We start from the raw sequence: 13,870 nt of genomic DNA on the forward strand, positions 1-13,870 counted from the left end.
CCAGTTCAGGGTAGATTTTGAAGGGAAAGCCGGCAGAACTTGCCGGTGGATGGAATGTGAGAGCAAGAATCTAGAGTGAGTTAAGTTTTTAGTTGAAGTGAATGGATAGTGCCATGTACTGAGATGGGGATTGGCGGGGGAAGATCTGGGTGGTTAGAGTTAATGTGGAGATGGGGTCATGACTGTCTTTGGAAATGACTGCCAATCATGTTGTTTTAACTGAGGACCATGCAATGCGTCCCCCAATACATTTAAAATGTACATTAAAAGAGAGAATGCCAAATGTATAGACAAAATAATTAAGGATTTATTTATTTTTAAAATAGCAAACCCTGGTCCAGCAACCATCACCCCATTCCAGCTGTATAAAATCACATGGGGGGGTCACCTGACTGGCTCAGTGGGTACACCATTGACCCTTGTTTTCGGGGTCATGAGTTCATGAGTTCAGGTTGGGCATGGAGTCTACTTAAAGAAATAAAATAAAAAAATAAATAGAAAATCTAAATTCGGACCAGAAATTTGAATGAGTTAAATAGAGTTACTGAGGCAGAGACCTATAAGCACAATGGGTACTGTGGCACCATTCTGTGGGTACTAAGCCAAAAGGAAAGGGCTCCAAGAGAACCAGGTGGAGAGACTGTGGGGCCTGCAAGATGTGAGGTGGCTGTCAGAGCGCAAATATTCTGTGGTACGAGGATGGGTCGTTCTTGACATTGGGTGTGACCGCTTGACTTGCTTCAGTCACTGAAACACAAGTGGCAAACTTTTTTTCTCCCATATGCTCAATTTCGGAGCATCTTCCCAATCCTTATGTTCTTTCTTACATTTTTATTTAGTTTTTTAAAATTAATTGATTATTTATTTGAGAGAGAGTGCGAGCACTGAGGAAGAAGGGGAAGCAGAGTCCCTGCCAAGCAGAGAACCCAATGTGGGGTTTGATCCCGGGACCCTGAGATCATGACCTGAACAGAAGGCAGAAGCTTAACCAGCTGAGCCACCCAGGCCCTGCCCCCCCCAACCCCAGTCCTAATATTCTTTAATTACCTTCCTTTCAGACCAACTGCGTGACCTTTCCCCACGGCCTCAGATCATTGGCCCATGGTGAATGCTTGACTCAAACAGCATTCTGATTGAGGCATCAAGATCTTTCAAGATTGTCAGACTGGCAGAGAGACACTAGCAGTATCTGCTGAGCCCTTGAAAGGAGACCTCCTTGGCCCACCACCACTTTTTGCTAGGATTGTTACAGTAGCCTTCTCCCTGGTCTTCACCCCTCTCACCCCTACAGCCCTTCCTCCACACAGCAAATCAGATTGTGTTACTCCCCTGATAAGCGCCCTCTGATGGCTTCCCCTTGGTCTTAGAATAAAACTCAAAGTCCTTTCCATGGTCCACAAGGCCTTTCATGGTCGACCCTGATAACTTCTCTCCCACCTGTCTCCATGTGTTCCAGCCACACTGGCCTGGTTCTGCTCTCATGTATAACCAGATTCCCCCTGCCACAGGGCCTTTGCGCGTGGGATCTCAAGTCAGGTGGGGACATTCAAGTTTTGCCTAGATCATGCCCAAGTCACAAAAGTGTCCGCAGATAAAGAGAATCATCGGTTTAGTTTATCTCTGGCTATAGCACAAATGACTCCAGAACTTCACAGCATTGAACAATTGTATTGTTATGCTCACAGACTCTGTGAATCAAGAATCGAGATAGGGCTGCTCTCTGCGACACATTGTCAGGAACCTCAGCTGGTTGCTAGGCTGACTTGAACGACATGTGGCAGCACATCTGATGCCCACCCTGAACTCGGAAGTTGACCTCAGCTAAGACTGCTGATTGGAGCACCCACCCGTGGCCCCAGAGTGGGGCTGGGCTTCCTCATAGCATGGAGGCTGCTTTCATGATGTTGACGACTGAGGGAAACTGTACTCCACAAAAACAGCAGCGGCATGAGGCCTCCAACATGGAGCATGGAGGCCATGGAGAAGAGAGCCCCCAGCTGACCCACAAGATTGTGGGAAATCCTAAATTGCTGTAACTTCAAGCCACTATGTTTTGTTAATCCAACCTTTGCTAGCAGGGATGCTGTTAGATGCACCACCACAGACACTTAAAAAGAACAGACTCTTCAAGTTCACTGAGCCTTGCTGGGCTCTGGGTTCTCACCAGGAATCATCCTAAGCCCTAGGAAGCCAGGGTTGCAGAATTGGGGCGAGAGGTCTTAGAAGCACACCAGCTACTGGCCAGTAGGGCAGCACTCTTGGGAAAACTGGGGAAAAGGTCTCAAGTCTGGGCAAATACTAGAAAACAGTGAGCCCTCTGGGTGGACACGGTACCAGGGACACATGGCTTGGAGAGTAGGCTGTTGAATCTCCCAGAGATCCATCAACCCCTTTGGCCAAATGCCTTTTTGCAGCAAACAATGCACACAATTCAGGGATTCTCCGTTTTGTGTTGCATCTTCTTCCTCGTTAGGAGCACCTGTTCTTTTTCTGCAAGCCTCCATGTCTTCCAGAGGAGGCAATCAACTCCCCAGCTGGAGAGAGCAAAGATTTATTGATCTGAAGCTAAACCAATCCCAGGGTCTTCTTCACTTTGCCCTCTAATGGGTCAGGTGGGCACTTAACACACTTCCGGTCAATGAGCTATGCGGGGGCTGGGAGGGCAGGGTGGAAGTTGCTAGAGGGCTTTGGAATCTTTCTCTCATTCTTCAAAAGGGTCCCAAGAATGAAGCTCTTTTTGCTGCCTCATGACGAGGCTGTCTGTATGTGACACCCGGCTATGTGGCAGCCCTTTTGGGACCATGAGGGAGCCAGTCTGAGAGGAATTGACAGCAGTTGAACAGGAGAGATGGAACAGGGGTCACCGATGACACTGCTGCGCTGCTGACTTAACTAACCCCAGAGACGCGCCAACTTTGGGTCCTGTTGTAGAGGACACATAAATAGGTTAATTCAGCAAGTCAGTGACTTCTGATGCAGGAAGGAAGTGTCCTGGTACATGTAACAATATGCTCCCTGTGCCTTGGGGATCTGCTCTTGGAGCCAGCAAAGGAGGAGGGGCCAACCTCCGCCCAATATCAGTGCTTGAGTAGTGGGGAGAGGTCTGCCTCGATCCCAATCCACTCGGGCAGGAAAGCTGCCTCTGGCTTAAAGAGTTTGAGGAAGGGGGAATCCGGCAGGGTGTAATTGGCTAGGTAGATGGTCTCGCCCCCTGCGAGGTAGGCAGCCCAGATTCCAAATGTCCCAATGGTCATGATGGTATGGTTACACTGCGTGAGCAGCGCGAAGTCCTTGGCAGGGGAGCTCTCGATGCCATTGCCCGCGAACACCACGTCCCCCCGGGAGGCGTCGATGTTTTCCCGACACCAGGTCATGCCATTGCTGGAGACCACAAAGACCGGGGAGTCGTAGCGGGCCCGGAACCAGGCCAGGGCCTGCTCCAGGTACCGCCGGTCGGCGACCACGCCCTTCCACACCTGCGGCATGACGTGCACGTAGTCCCCCCGGCGCACGTGGACTCCCACGAAGGTGCTTGGCTGTCTCCCATTCACCTGCAGGCCCCTTAGAAACTTCTGGGCGTCCTCCCGCACGTGGTCATGCAAGGTGAACTCCTGCAGGATCTCGTCTCGCAGGTGGTGGTAGAAGGTCCAGGAGCAGGGGTAGCCGGTGAGGCGCACGTACTCCCCGGGGATGTGGCGGTAGCGCTCCTCCATCCAGTCGTTCAGGTGGTAGTTCTGCCAGGGGATGCGGCCGGCGGTGCTGCCGTGCAGGACCGGGAGGCTGATCCGGAAGATGGGGGCCAGCGTGCTGTGCATCTCGGCCGGGATGAAGGCCGGCCTCCCGTTCATCTTGGCCAGGGCGTACAGGGTGGCGTACTCGCCCATCTGGTTGCCCAGGCGGCCAATGGCGTTGATCGTCCACATGCCCCGGGGCAGCTGGCTCGTGGGACTTTCCGTCGTCAAAACCAGCGTGTCAATGTCCCATGTGGGGCGAATCTTCGCTAGCCGTTGCTGAATGTGAAATATGGTGGAAGCCGTGAAGACAAAGAGGACGAAGTGGACCATGGGGAAGAAGAAAGGCGTCTGATTGCTGAGCATGGCTGTCCGGGAAGGGAGAGCAGGGAATGTTAGCTGGGGGGTGGGGGTGGGGTGGGGGTGGGGTATTTGGAGGCCCTCCTGGGGTTCATGAATGTGCAAGGGCAGCTGTGTGTGCAGATACTGTGTGTGTGTGTGTGTGTGTGTGTGTGTGCAGATGGCTTTGCTGTGTGTGTGTCTCCGGGGGCGTGAACACTCAGGTGCGTGTACGGAGGTGGGTCTCCAGAGGGTGTGATGGGAGTGTGTTTACATGCAGTTCATATGCTCCTGTTTATAGGATCTGACTACACCGTGTGTATTCACATACGGCCCGTGCATTGCAAGAGTGTATGTGCGCGTGCATACGGGTATCTACACACTGTATACATATGTGGGTGGGTGTGCATTTGCCTACATTTAACAGATATGTGTACGTTGTTTTGTAGAAAAGTATCTATCTCGTGTACATACATGGGTGTGTACGCTATATAATATAGTGTGGACATATATACACACACATGAACACACGTTGTGTATATATACCTTGTATGTTTGAATGTGGGTGTTTATAGCCTGAATATACATACATGGGTGTCTACAGATAGGGAGTACACATGTATAAACCTACTATTTACTGGGGATCCAGTTCCTAGAGAGGTCCATCTTTGCATGCCCTGCCTACCTATATTTCCTTTGAAGGGAAATGGCCCAACCCATCCTGAATTCAACCACGTAGCTTGCCTACCCTCCTGGCCACAGCCAACCCAAGCACAAGATAAACACCGGGTTCCACGGTGGCTTTGCCATTTACTGGTCACGACAGGTTGTAGGCCGGCTCTAAAAGATGAGTTGGTCAATTCTCTCTCGAATATTTTTACTGAAAGTTCAGAAGGCAACTGGCAGGTGAGAGTTGGTTTTCTTCTCCCCCGGGTGTCCGACACCCAGTTGAATTCAACAGTTCAATTAGATTTTGACATTGTCTACCTGACTTAGTATCAGATCTGAGAGGTTAAAGAGTTCAGTCCCACTTCATACACCCACTATAAGTCCTGAGTCATTCATGCTTCTTTTGACTGATGGGTTATAAACTGACCCCCTCCTTAGGTTTGATAGTCTCCTAGAATGGCTGGCAGAACTCAGAAAGGCACTTTACTTATGTTTACCAGTTTATGATAAAGGAGACAGATGAATAACCAGAAGTGGTACGTAGGTAAGATCCAGAGGGAGCTTCTATCTCCCTGGACCACCTTCCTGGCTCATGGCTGTGTTTGCCAACTCAAAGGCTCTCCAAAACCCATTTAGGGATTTTATGGAGGTTTCATTATGTAGACATGCTTGATTAAATCATCAGTCACTGGTGATTAACTTTAATCTTCAGTCCTTCTCCCCTCCCCGGAGGTTGGGGGCTGGAGACAGAAGTTCGGAAGTTTGAATCTCTTCAAGCTTGGTCTTTCTGGTGACCAGACCCTGAAGCTACCTAGGGCCCGGAGAAGAGTCACCTCATCAAAGCAGAAGATACCCCTATCAGTCTATCACTCAGGAAATTCCAAGGGTTTCAGGAACCATGTGCTGGAACTAGGGACAAAGACCAAATACCATTGTAGGAGACCACAGCAGGTGATGTTGAGAGAGGCGGGGCTAGAGTGGCTGGGACAGGTCAGATGCAGGCTGAAGCAGAGGCAGCCAGTAACGGGGAGACACCTGAAGGGATGTGCAGAGACATAAAGAGAACTGGCCAAGAAAACCCAGAGAAAATCGCCCGTATATACTTATACAGCCTGTTCTTTTCAACTCTGGTTGTAAGGGAAATCAGTTCCAGGAGTGGGGTGGTTGCACTGGATGGACCTTCCGAGAGCACATGGGATTTACCGTAGTATCAAAGGAGGTAGGGGATATTGAGAATTCTCCATCCCAGGCCATACAAGTTGGACCAGTGATCTGTAGAGCAAAGCTGTTAATGAAGCTCCTTCCCTGGGACTCCCTGAAACAAAGTAAAGGCCCCCAAAGGAGAGGGGTTTGTACATATGGTTGTTGAGCATAATCCAAACAGTTGAAAGTGGAAGAAAGCAGGGAATGAGTTGGTGCTGACTCCCCATTACATGGCAGAAGCTAGTCAGGACAAGTGGAACAAGCAAGATGACTTAGGATGACTACAGTTAACACTTCATTAAAGACCGCATCCAGGAATGACCAATGGGCTTTGTCATTCCATAGTCCAGGCTGGAACAACACTTGCACCATGTTGCCACAGTCAAAAGTCCAGGTTTGGCCACTGAACAACTGTGGAACTGGAAAAATGGGAATGGGGAGATGTCAGAAGAGTCAGAAGAATGAGACGCTTCTGCTTTCCTAGCTCTTCCAAAGCCTTCCCTCTTCCTTCCCTGTGCACGAGAGCTTCCCAATCATTCTTTTAAAAACTCTTCCTTCTGAGCAGGGTTTAATCAAAGCATATCCTGGAGGCTGTGCGCAAAGGTAGATTCAAGATGAAAGGTTTCTGGTTAACGTGGTCCAGGGCTTGGGTTCCTGGTCGAAGTATTGACTCAAGTGGCCATTAAGAAGAGAATAGTGGGGCTAAATCAAGCAGGGCGTGACCTGGTTCAAACTGGGAAGCCTCCAGAACCTGTGCAGGTGTGGTCCTTAATGATTATAGCCAATAAAAGTTGGCACGGGACCTCATATAGCAATATCCCTGTTTCTAACTCATTGCTACCATCATCACCCACTAAGATCACATGCATTACCTTTCTTTCTCTAAGTTTTTATTTATTTGAGAGAGAGAGAGAGAGAGAGAGAGAGTGATAGAGAGCATGTGCAGGGAGGAGAGGGAGAAGCAGGCTCCCCACTGAGCAGGGAACCTGACATGGGGCTCCATCCCAGGACCCCAAGATCATGACCTGAGCTCAAGGCAGATACTTCACCAAGCTACCCAGGCGCTCTGCATTATCTTTCTAGAAGAAACTCCGGTTTCTCCACTAGATGCCTGGGTTTGAGTTAAACCAACTCAGGTGGGGTCTGGGCCCCTTGGGTCATCATTGGATGTTGAGTTTAACCCCAAGTGAACTCCTGGGTGGTACAACCTCCTCTTGCCCCATTCGTCTTGAATGTAAAGAGCCAGGGAGGCTGGATTTGCTGAATAAAGTTCACTTCACAACCGAGCTGATGCTGAGGATTCTGTCTTCCTGGTCAAAGTTCCAGATCAGGCCCCTTCCTCATGGCCACCGGAAGTGAAGCTTCTGCTCCCTAAGCCCAACACAGAATGCACTTCGCTCAGGGACCACGAGGACCCATAACTCTGCGGCTACCGGCACACGCTCTGGTCACAGGCTACTGACTGCAGGCTCCCACCCTCATTAGCTGTGGGATTCTGGACAAGTAACTCCACCTTTCTAAGGATTCGAACCACCTGGGCCTGAGGACAAAACCAATACCTTTTGAGATCCTCACATACAAAGCAAACAGTGCTGTTTTGTGGGGGCTCTGGACCAGGCACCATTTTCACACTGGTCATGGTCATGGTCAAATCTAGCATTTAGGTCCCAGAATTTGGAGGAGTCACACGTGGAGGATGGATGAGATGGAAACCTACTAGAGGAATGAATTTCACTCTGAGGTTGGTGAGTTCTGGGACCAGCCAGGGTAGCCCCGCACCACCAGGTATAGACATAGTAGACTAAGCTGACTTTGGGGACTGTCCCTCTGAGTAGTGGGTGAGTATGTGTGGTTCTCCTTACCCTGAGGAATGTCCGATTTTTTTTTTTTTTTATTATGGGGATGAGGATCTGAGATAAAGCATATGTATGACAGCAACCAAAGCATAGACTGGATCAAGGAACTATATTGTTGCTCCCCCAACCCATAGACCTTGTGCATTTTGTGTTGGATTGTGTCTTTCTGCAGTAGGTATATTGAATGCTAACTCCTTTTTTTTTTTAAAGACTTTATTATTGGGGCGCCTGGGTGGCTCAGTGGGTTAAGCCTCTGCCTTCGGCTCCGGTCATGATCTCAGGGTCCTGGGATCAAGCCCCGCATCAGGCTCTCTGCTCAGTGGGGAGCCTGCTTCTCCCTCTCTCTCTGCCTGCCTCTTGCCTACTTGTGATCTCTCTCTCTGTCTGTCAAGTAAATAAATAAATGAAATCTTTTTTAACGTTTTTTTAAATCTTTAAAGATTTAAAAAATCTTTTAAAAAGATTTCATTTATTTATCTTTAAATAATTTATTTTATTATATAATAAATAATATAATAATTTACATTATATTATATAATATATAATATATAATGTAGTATATATTATATTATTGTATTATAATATATTATTATATATTATATATAATTAAGATAATATATATTATCATTATATTATATTATTATATTAATTATTATATAATATATAATTTATTTATTTATACATTCATTTAATCTTTAAAGATTTAAAAAAACATTAAAAAATATTTCATTTATTTATTTGACAGAGAGAGAGAGGGAACACAAGCAGGGGTTGTGGGAGAAGAAGCAGACTTCCTTGGGCCAAGCAGGGAGCCTGATGTGGGGCTGGAGCCTGATGTGGGGCTGGATCCCAGGATGCTGGGATCATGACCTGAGCTGAAGGCAGACGCTTAACAATTAAGCCACCCAGGCACCCAGTCGAAGGCTAACTCCTGATACTGCAGGATATGACTTCATCTGGGGACAGGGGTCTTCAGAGAAGTGACCAAGTTAAAACGAGGTCATCTTAAGGTTGACGCTAATTCAACATGACCAGTATCTTTTTTTTTTTTTAAGATTTTATTTATTTGAGAGAGAGAGAGACAGTGAGAGAGAGCACAAGCGAGGAGAAGGTCAGAGAGCGAAGCAGACTCCCCATGGAGCTGGGAGCCCGATGCGGGACTCGATCCCGGGACTCCAGGATCACACCCTGAGCCGAAGGCAGTCGTCCAACCAACTGAGCCACCCAGGCGTCCCCAACATGACCAGTATCTTATAAAAAAACTAAAACAGGGCACTCAGTTGGCTGAGCAACTGCCTTCTGCTCAGGTCATGATCCTGGAGCCCCAGGATCGAGTTCCGCATCAGTGGGGGGGTTCCCTGCTCAGCAAGGGGTCTGCTTCTCCCTCTGACCTTCTCCCTCTCATGCTTGCTTGCTCTCATTCCCTTTCTCTCTCAAATAAGTAAATAAAATCTTAAAAAACAAATAAATAAAAGCAAAATTAGAACACAGCCCATGGTATATCGTGTGATCTGTGGGCCTCTTTATTGCCAGCTCATGATGTATGGGCTTGGGGGACAGCTCAAGAGACCCATCTGTGTCAAGCAGATTCTCCCCCTTGGGAATCTGAAGTCGGAAGCAGAGAGAGGGTGGCTGGCTGGCGGTGGGGCACCCATACTAAGTAAGATGCCATTCTAAGGGCCAGAGAAATCCATGAGCACAGGGATTCGACCTGAGAATAAAAAGAGGGTCGTGGGCGCCTGGGTGGCTCAGTGGGTTAAGCCGCTGCCTTCGGCTCAGGTCATGATCTCAGGGTCCTGGGATCGAGTCCCGCATCGGGCTCTGTGCTTGGCGGGGAGCCTGCTTCCCTCTCTCTCTCTCTTTCTCTGCCTGCCTCTCTGTCTACTGTGATCTCTCACTGTCAAATAAATAAATAAAATATTAAAAAAAAAAAAAGAGGGTCGTGAGGGAAAAATGGAAAGTATGACTGTACCCCTGATGGCTTCCTGTTTCCTGTTTCCTCCAGGCCACCTGCACTTACATTCCTGTCCGGGTCCCAACACGACTCCTCATGACTCTGGGTAGAAGGAACTGTCTGGAGGCTGGGAGGCAGGAGGAAGCTGGGGAAAGAGGGGCCAGTCCAGGTAGGAGGAGGGAGTGCTCCCTGCGGAGTGGCCTCGTGCTTTCTTCCCATTTGTTCTGGGCGTTTCTCTCTTCCTTTTGCCAACTAGATTGTGAGCCTTCGAAGGGCAAGGAGTCGACCTGGCTCCTCTGTCTTGTTCCGAATTTACCAAGTACGGGACGTGGGACAATAGGCACCAAGGGAAATGCTTGTGGGAGGGCAGAAGGATGGAGGGAAGGAAAGAGGGAAGGAGAGAGGAAAGAGATGGAAAAAGAGACAGGGAAAGAGAAAGAAAAGGAACTAGACTGAGAGGAAGACAAGGACAGAAGGAGGAGAGACAGACAAAGAGAGATGGAGACACAGAGAGAAAGAGGGAGACCAGGAGAGAGACAGAACGGAAAAACCATAAGAAGAGACAGAGAGACGGAAAGAGAGGGACAGAGAAATAAAGCAGGCGGGATGGACCTGCCCGCACTCAGTCCAGCTCTGTCCCCTGTTCTGTCCCAATTCTGCATCTCCAAGTGAGTCCCTGTTGGGATCATTCAGTCCCAGTCTCCTGATCACACACACAGCTCCGCGAAGGAAGGGACAGCATCAGTCTTATTCCCTCTGTGTCCCCGGCAGCCCCCGGACATGGGGCTCAACACACAGTAGGTGCGCAGGAAATGGAGGCAGAAGGAATGTGGGTCTGTGTCCACCTGTCAGGACCCAGTCGTGCTCCATCTGTTGCTTTTCCTCCTTGCCTCAAGTGTCTGCCAACATCTCCCTGCGTTGAGTTCTCTCTCTCTCTCTCTCTCTCTCTCTTTTTTTTTCTTCTGAATCCATTTCCCAGCACCAAGTAGGTAAAGAAATGAATACTGGAAGGATGACCTTCACAATCAAACCTCGTAATTTCTGAGCTCGCCCTGAATATCCCCTGGAAATACGTTGACAGCAGACAGAAAGACAAGAAGGCTAGTTCTGTTGGGGGGAGGAGGGAGGAAGACAGAATGTTCTAGAACAGAGTCTCTCTCAGCTTCCTTGGTGGTTTCCTGCTTCCTCCCTCGGGAAGAGGGAGGGTCCACTGTTGAGGGCCTAAGGGAAACACCTGCAGACCTTGCCCCCCCCACCCCGCCTTGAGCCAGGCTGTGGGGAGAGGAGGGAGGGAGGCTTACAGGGTTAAGTAAGGCCAGTGTCTGGGAGTGGGGGCAGATCTGGAGAGAAGCTCAGGGTAATGCCGTCATCAGCCTCTGGTTGGCTATATGACCTTGACCGAGGGCCTTTACTTCTCAGTGTTGTCATCTAAAACTTGGGGCTTATTGCTCTCCCGGGCTGTGTGAGCTCAACGTGGGTTCGGAAATCCGAACTGGATGCTTAAGGGCGTGGCCCAGTCCTGTAGGTGGTGCAAACAGGCCCATTTGAAAGCAAAGGCAAAGTGAGGCTCAGGGACTAGTCAGAGAGGGGCCTGGGGGACAATCCTGGGGAAAGGCCAGAGCTGGGGCGCAGAGCTGGGCACAGGGAGTCTGGGAGAGCGGCTTGCCCGCCTGACACCCCTGGGGAGGTTTGGGGGACTGCCAACAGCCAACCAGCCAGTCCCCGGGAGAGGCTTAATGGAAAACCCGGCTGCTTGGGGCAAGTGGGAGGAGCCTGCTTTCCCCACCACACCCCCTTCCTGGAAGTCAGAAATTGCACCTCGTTATCGGTCCTGGGTACCTGCAGACTCACGCAAGTTGCGGCCAGCCAGGGAGGGAGGGGCAAGAGGAAGGGTCACAGGGCACCGGCAGGGCTCAGTCGGTTCCGCTCAGGTCATGATCCCGGGGTCCTGGAATCGAACCCCGCGTCTGACTCCCTGCTCAGTGGGGAGGCTGCTTCCCCCTCCCTCGATTCCTCGGCTCTAGCTCGTGCTCGCCCCTCTTGCTCCATCTCAAATAAATAGGTAAAATCTTAAAAAAAAAAAAAAAAGAAAAGAAAAAAAAGAGGAAGGGTCAAGATCCCTTCCTTCATCCGGGTTCCCTGGCTGCCGTCCCTTGGGCGATTGCCCTAGGCCGAGTGGAGAACAGAGAGGGGCCCCAACTTTGAAGAAGGAGCCCAGCCTCCAGGTCCCTCGGAAAAATGGGGCCACCAATATCTATCCGTAATTTCTTTTAAACTCTCGGTCTCAAGTTCCAGGATGAACCTAGTCCTCTCCGTCCTCCCCCCATCTGGAGCCTAGCCCCAGGCGCCTCCCCGCCCCCATCCGTCTCCTTCCCGCGAGCTGGCCTGGCCCCCTTCTCAGCTCACCGCCCTCCCCGGGCTTCCCACCCCCACCCAGCCAGGCGTTGCACCAAGAAATAACTCCGTCTCCCACGTCCCGAGGCCCAGTGGTCACACCCTGTGATTTGCGTGTCTGGTCTCCTCCGCACGGAAAGCCCCCTCCCTAGCCCTTCGCAGCCTCTCCCCCAGGTAAGCCCAGATCACCCAGTTCAGTCCCCTCCCTAGCGCTCTGGGCACTGCTGGTTTGTCCCGTCATTCCCACAGCCCGGAATTCACACTGTAAGCACTTCTCTGGGGAAGGACTTGGGATACAGAAGTAAGGCCACCACTTTCAAGCCCCCACCGTGATTCCCAGGACTGGAACGGAAGGTGTGACTCCGGAGCCAGGGATCCCTGGGACCACGGTCGGCGGGGGGGGGGGGGGGGGTTGGGGACTCTGAGGACCCCTGGGTCCTGTGGTTGGGTCCCGCGTCCCTCCCGGAGGTGGGAGAGCAGACCCCGAGAAGCGACCAGGAAACTCAAGTACTACAGGTCAAGTACTACAGAATCACCTGAGTGATTCTCAGGTAGGTTCCAGGAAACGGTTGATGAAGGGAGGGAGCTGGCAGCCTGAGGCGGGGGAGGGGAGAGTGGGGGGTGATGGAGGACAGTGGGGGGTGATGGAGAAGGGTGGGGGTTCAGGTAACAGATCTGCTAGGAGGGAAGGTGAGGGTAGCCCAGCGGGGAGAAGGCTGGGGGGCTGGAAGCAGAGAGGGGGGAGCGCCTGGGCTGTAAAGGATGGACCCTTTCTTTTTGGAGACTCAGAGGAGGTCTCATCCCAGAAGAGGGATCCCTGAGTTCGAGTATGTCCCAGCTCCTGCCCCGTGCGCGCACGTGCGTCTGTGTGCGCGCGCGTGTTCTCGCCCGCTTGCTGGGGGTTGGAGAGAGCCCTCCCAACCCCCCACCCCCGTCTCTCACCTGATTCTGGCAGAGGAATTGGGGTAGCCGGCGATGTGGCTGCTCTGCGAGCAGATCAGGGTGCTTCCACCCGTGAGGTCCAGTCCTCACTCGGAAATATGACCCTCCTAGCACTAGTGGCCGGAAAACCCCGCCCAGGATCTACCTGGCCTCTCTGGGCAGTAGGGAGGCGGGGTGAGCTGGGCTTGGGGAGCCAGGTGTGCCCGGAGCTCCGCCTCCTCCCTCCCCACGTGACCGCTGGGATGCAGGCCAGGAAGACTCTCCGGAGGAGGAGGACTGAGTCCCCATAGGTCAGCCTCTTCCAGACTCAGCCCTGTCAGGGTCCTGCTTTTATTTATTTAGGCAATAACGGGAGCGTTTGCGTGGTCTGTCAGCCTCATTCCGTCTTCACAATTCCGTGACGTCGACCCTCTCAGGAACCCTCCAGTACTGAGGGGGATACCGAGGCACAGACAGGGGAAGTAACTTGCTCAAAGTCGCACAGCTAGGAAGTCAGAGAAGCCAGAATTCCGAACCAGGCAGGCCAGAATTTTGGAAAACACCTGGCAAATACCAACTCTTCTCACTTTCCCTGCTTTCAGAGAGGATTCTCAGGAACTCAGAATCCCGCAATCGTACATCAGCCGGCCAGGCTATGCTGGTCTACCGCTGCCAAAATCAAATGCCAAGATGAAGGAGGAATTTTTCCGGGGAGGGAATGAGGCAGGTACCTCCAGAGCGCCCCCTCCCCAACAATCCTAACATTGAAACAGGGTGGAGCAGCCCCTCCTGGTCCCTCAGTG

At 51.1% G+C, this 13,870-nt stretch overlaps 1 protein-coding gene across 1 annotated transcript; it reads right to left on the minus strand.

Moving 5' to 3' along the window:
* Nucleotides 1-1,648: 1,648 nt before the first annotated feature.
* On the minus strand, nt 1,649-13,280 carry FUT2 (fucosyltransferase 2). The gene is made up of 2 exons (XM_044256951.1): nt 13,089-13,280; nt 1,649-4,099 (listed from the first exon to the last, which is right to left on the minus strand). The coding sequence occupies exon 2, from the start codon at nt 4,095-4,097 to the stop codon at nt 3,078-3,080; it is 1,020 nt and encodes a 339-aa protein (XP_044112886.1). The 5' UTR covers nt 4,098-4,099; nt 13,089-13,280; the 3' UTR covers nt 1,649-3,077.
* Between the last annotated feature and the right edge of the window lie 590 nt (nt 13,281-13,870).

The sequence above is a fragment of the Neovison vison genome, chromosome 7 (genome assembly GCF_020171115.1).
Source record: "Neovison vison isolate M4711 chromosome 7, ASM_NN_V1, whole genome shotgun sequence".
In the NCBI taxonomy this organism is placed as follows: domain Eukaryota; kingdom Metazoa; phylum Chordata; class Mammalia; order Carnivora; family Mustelidae; genus Neogale; species Neogale vison.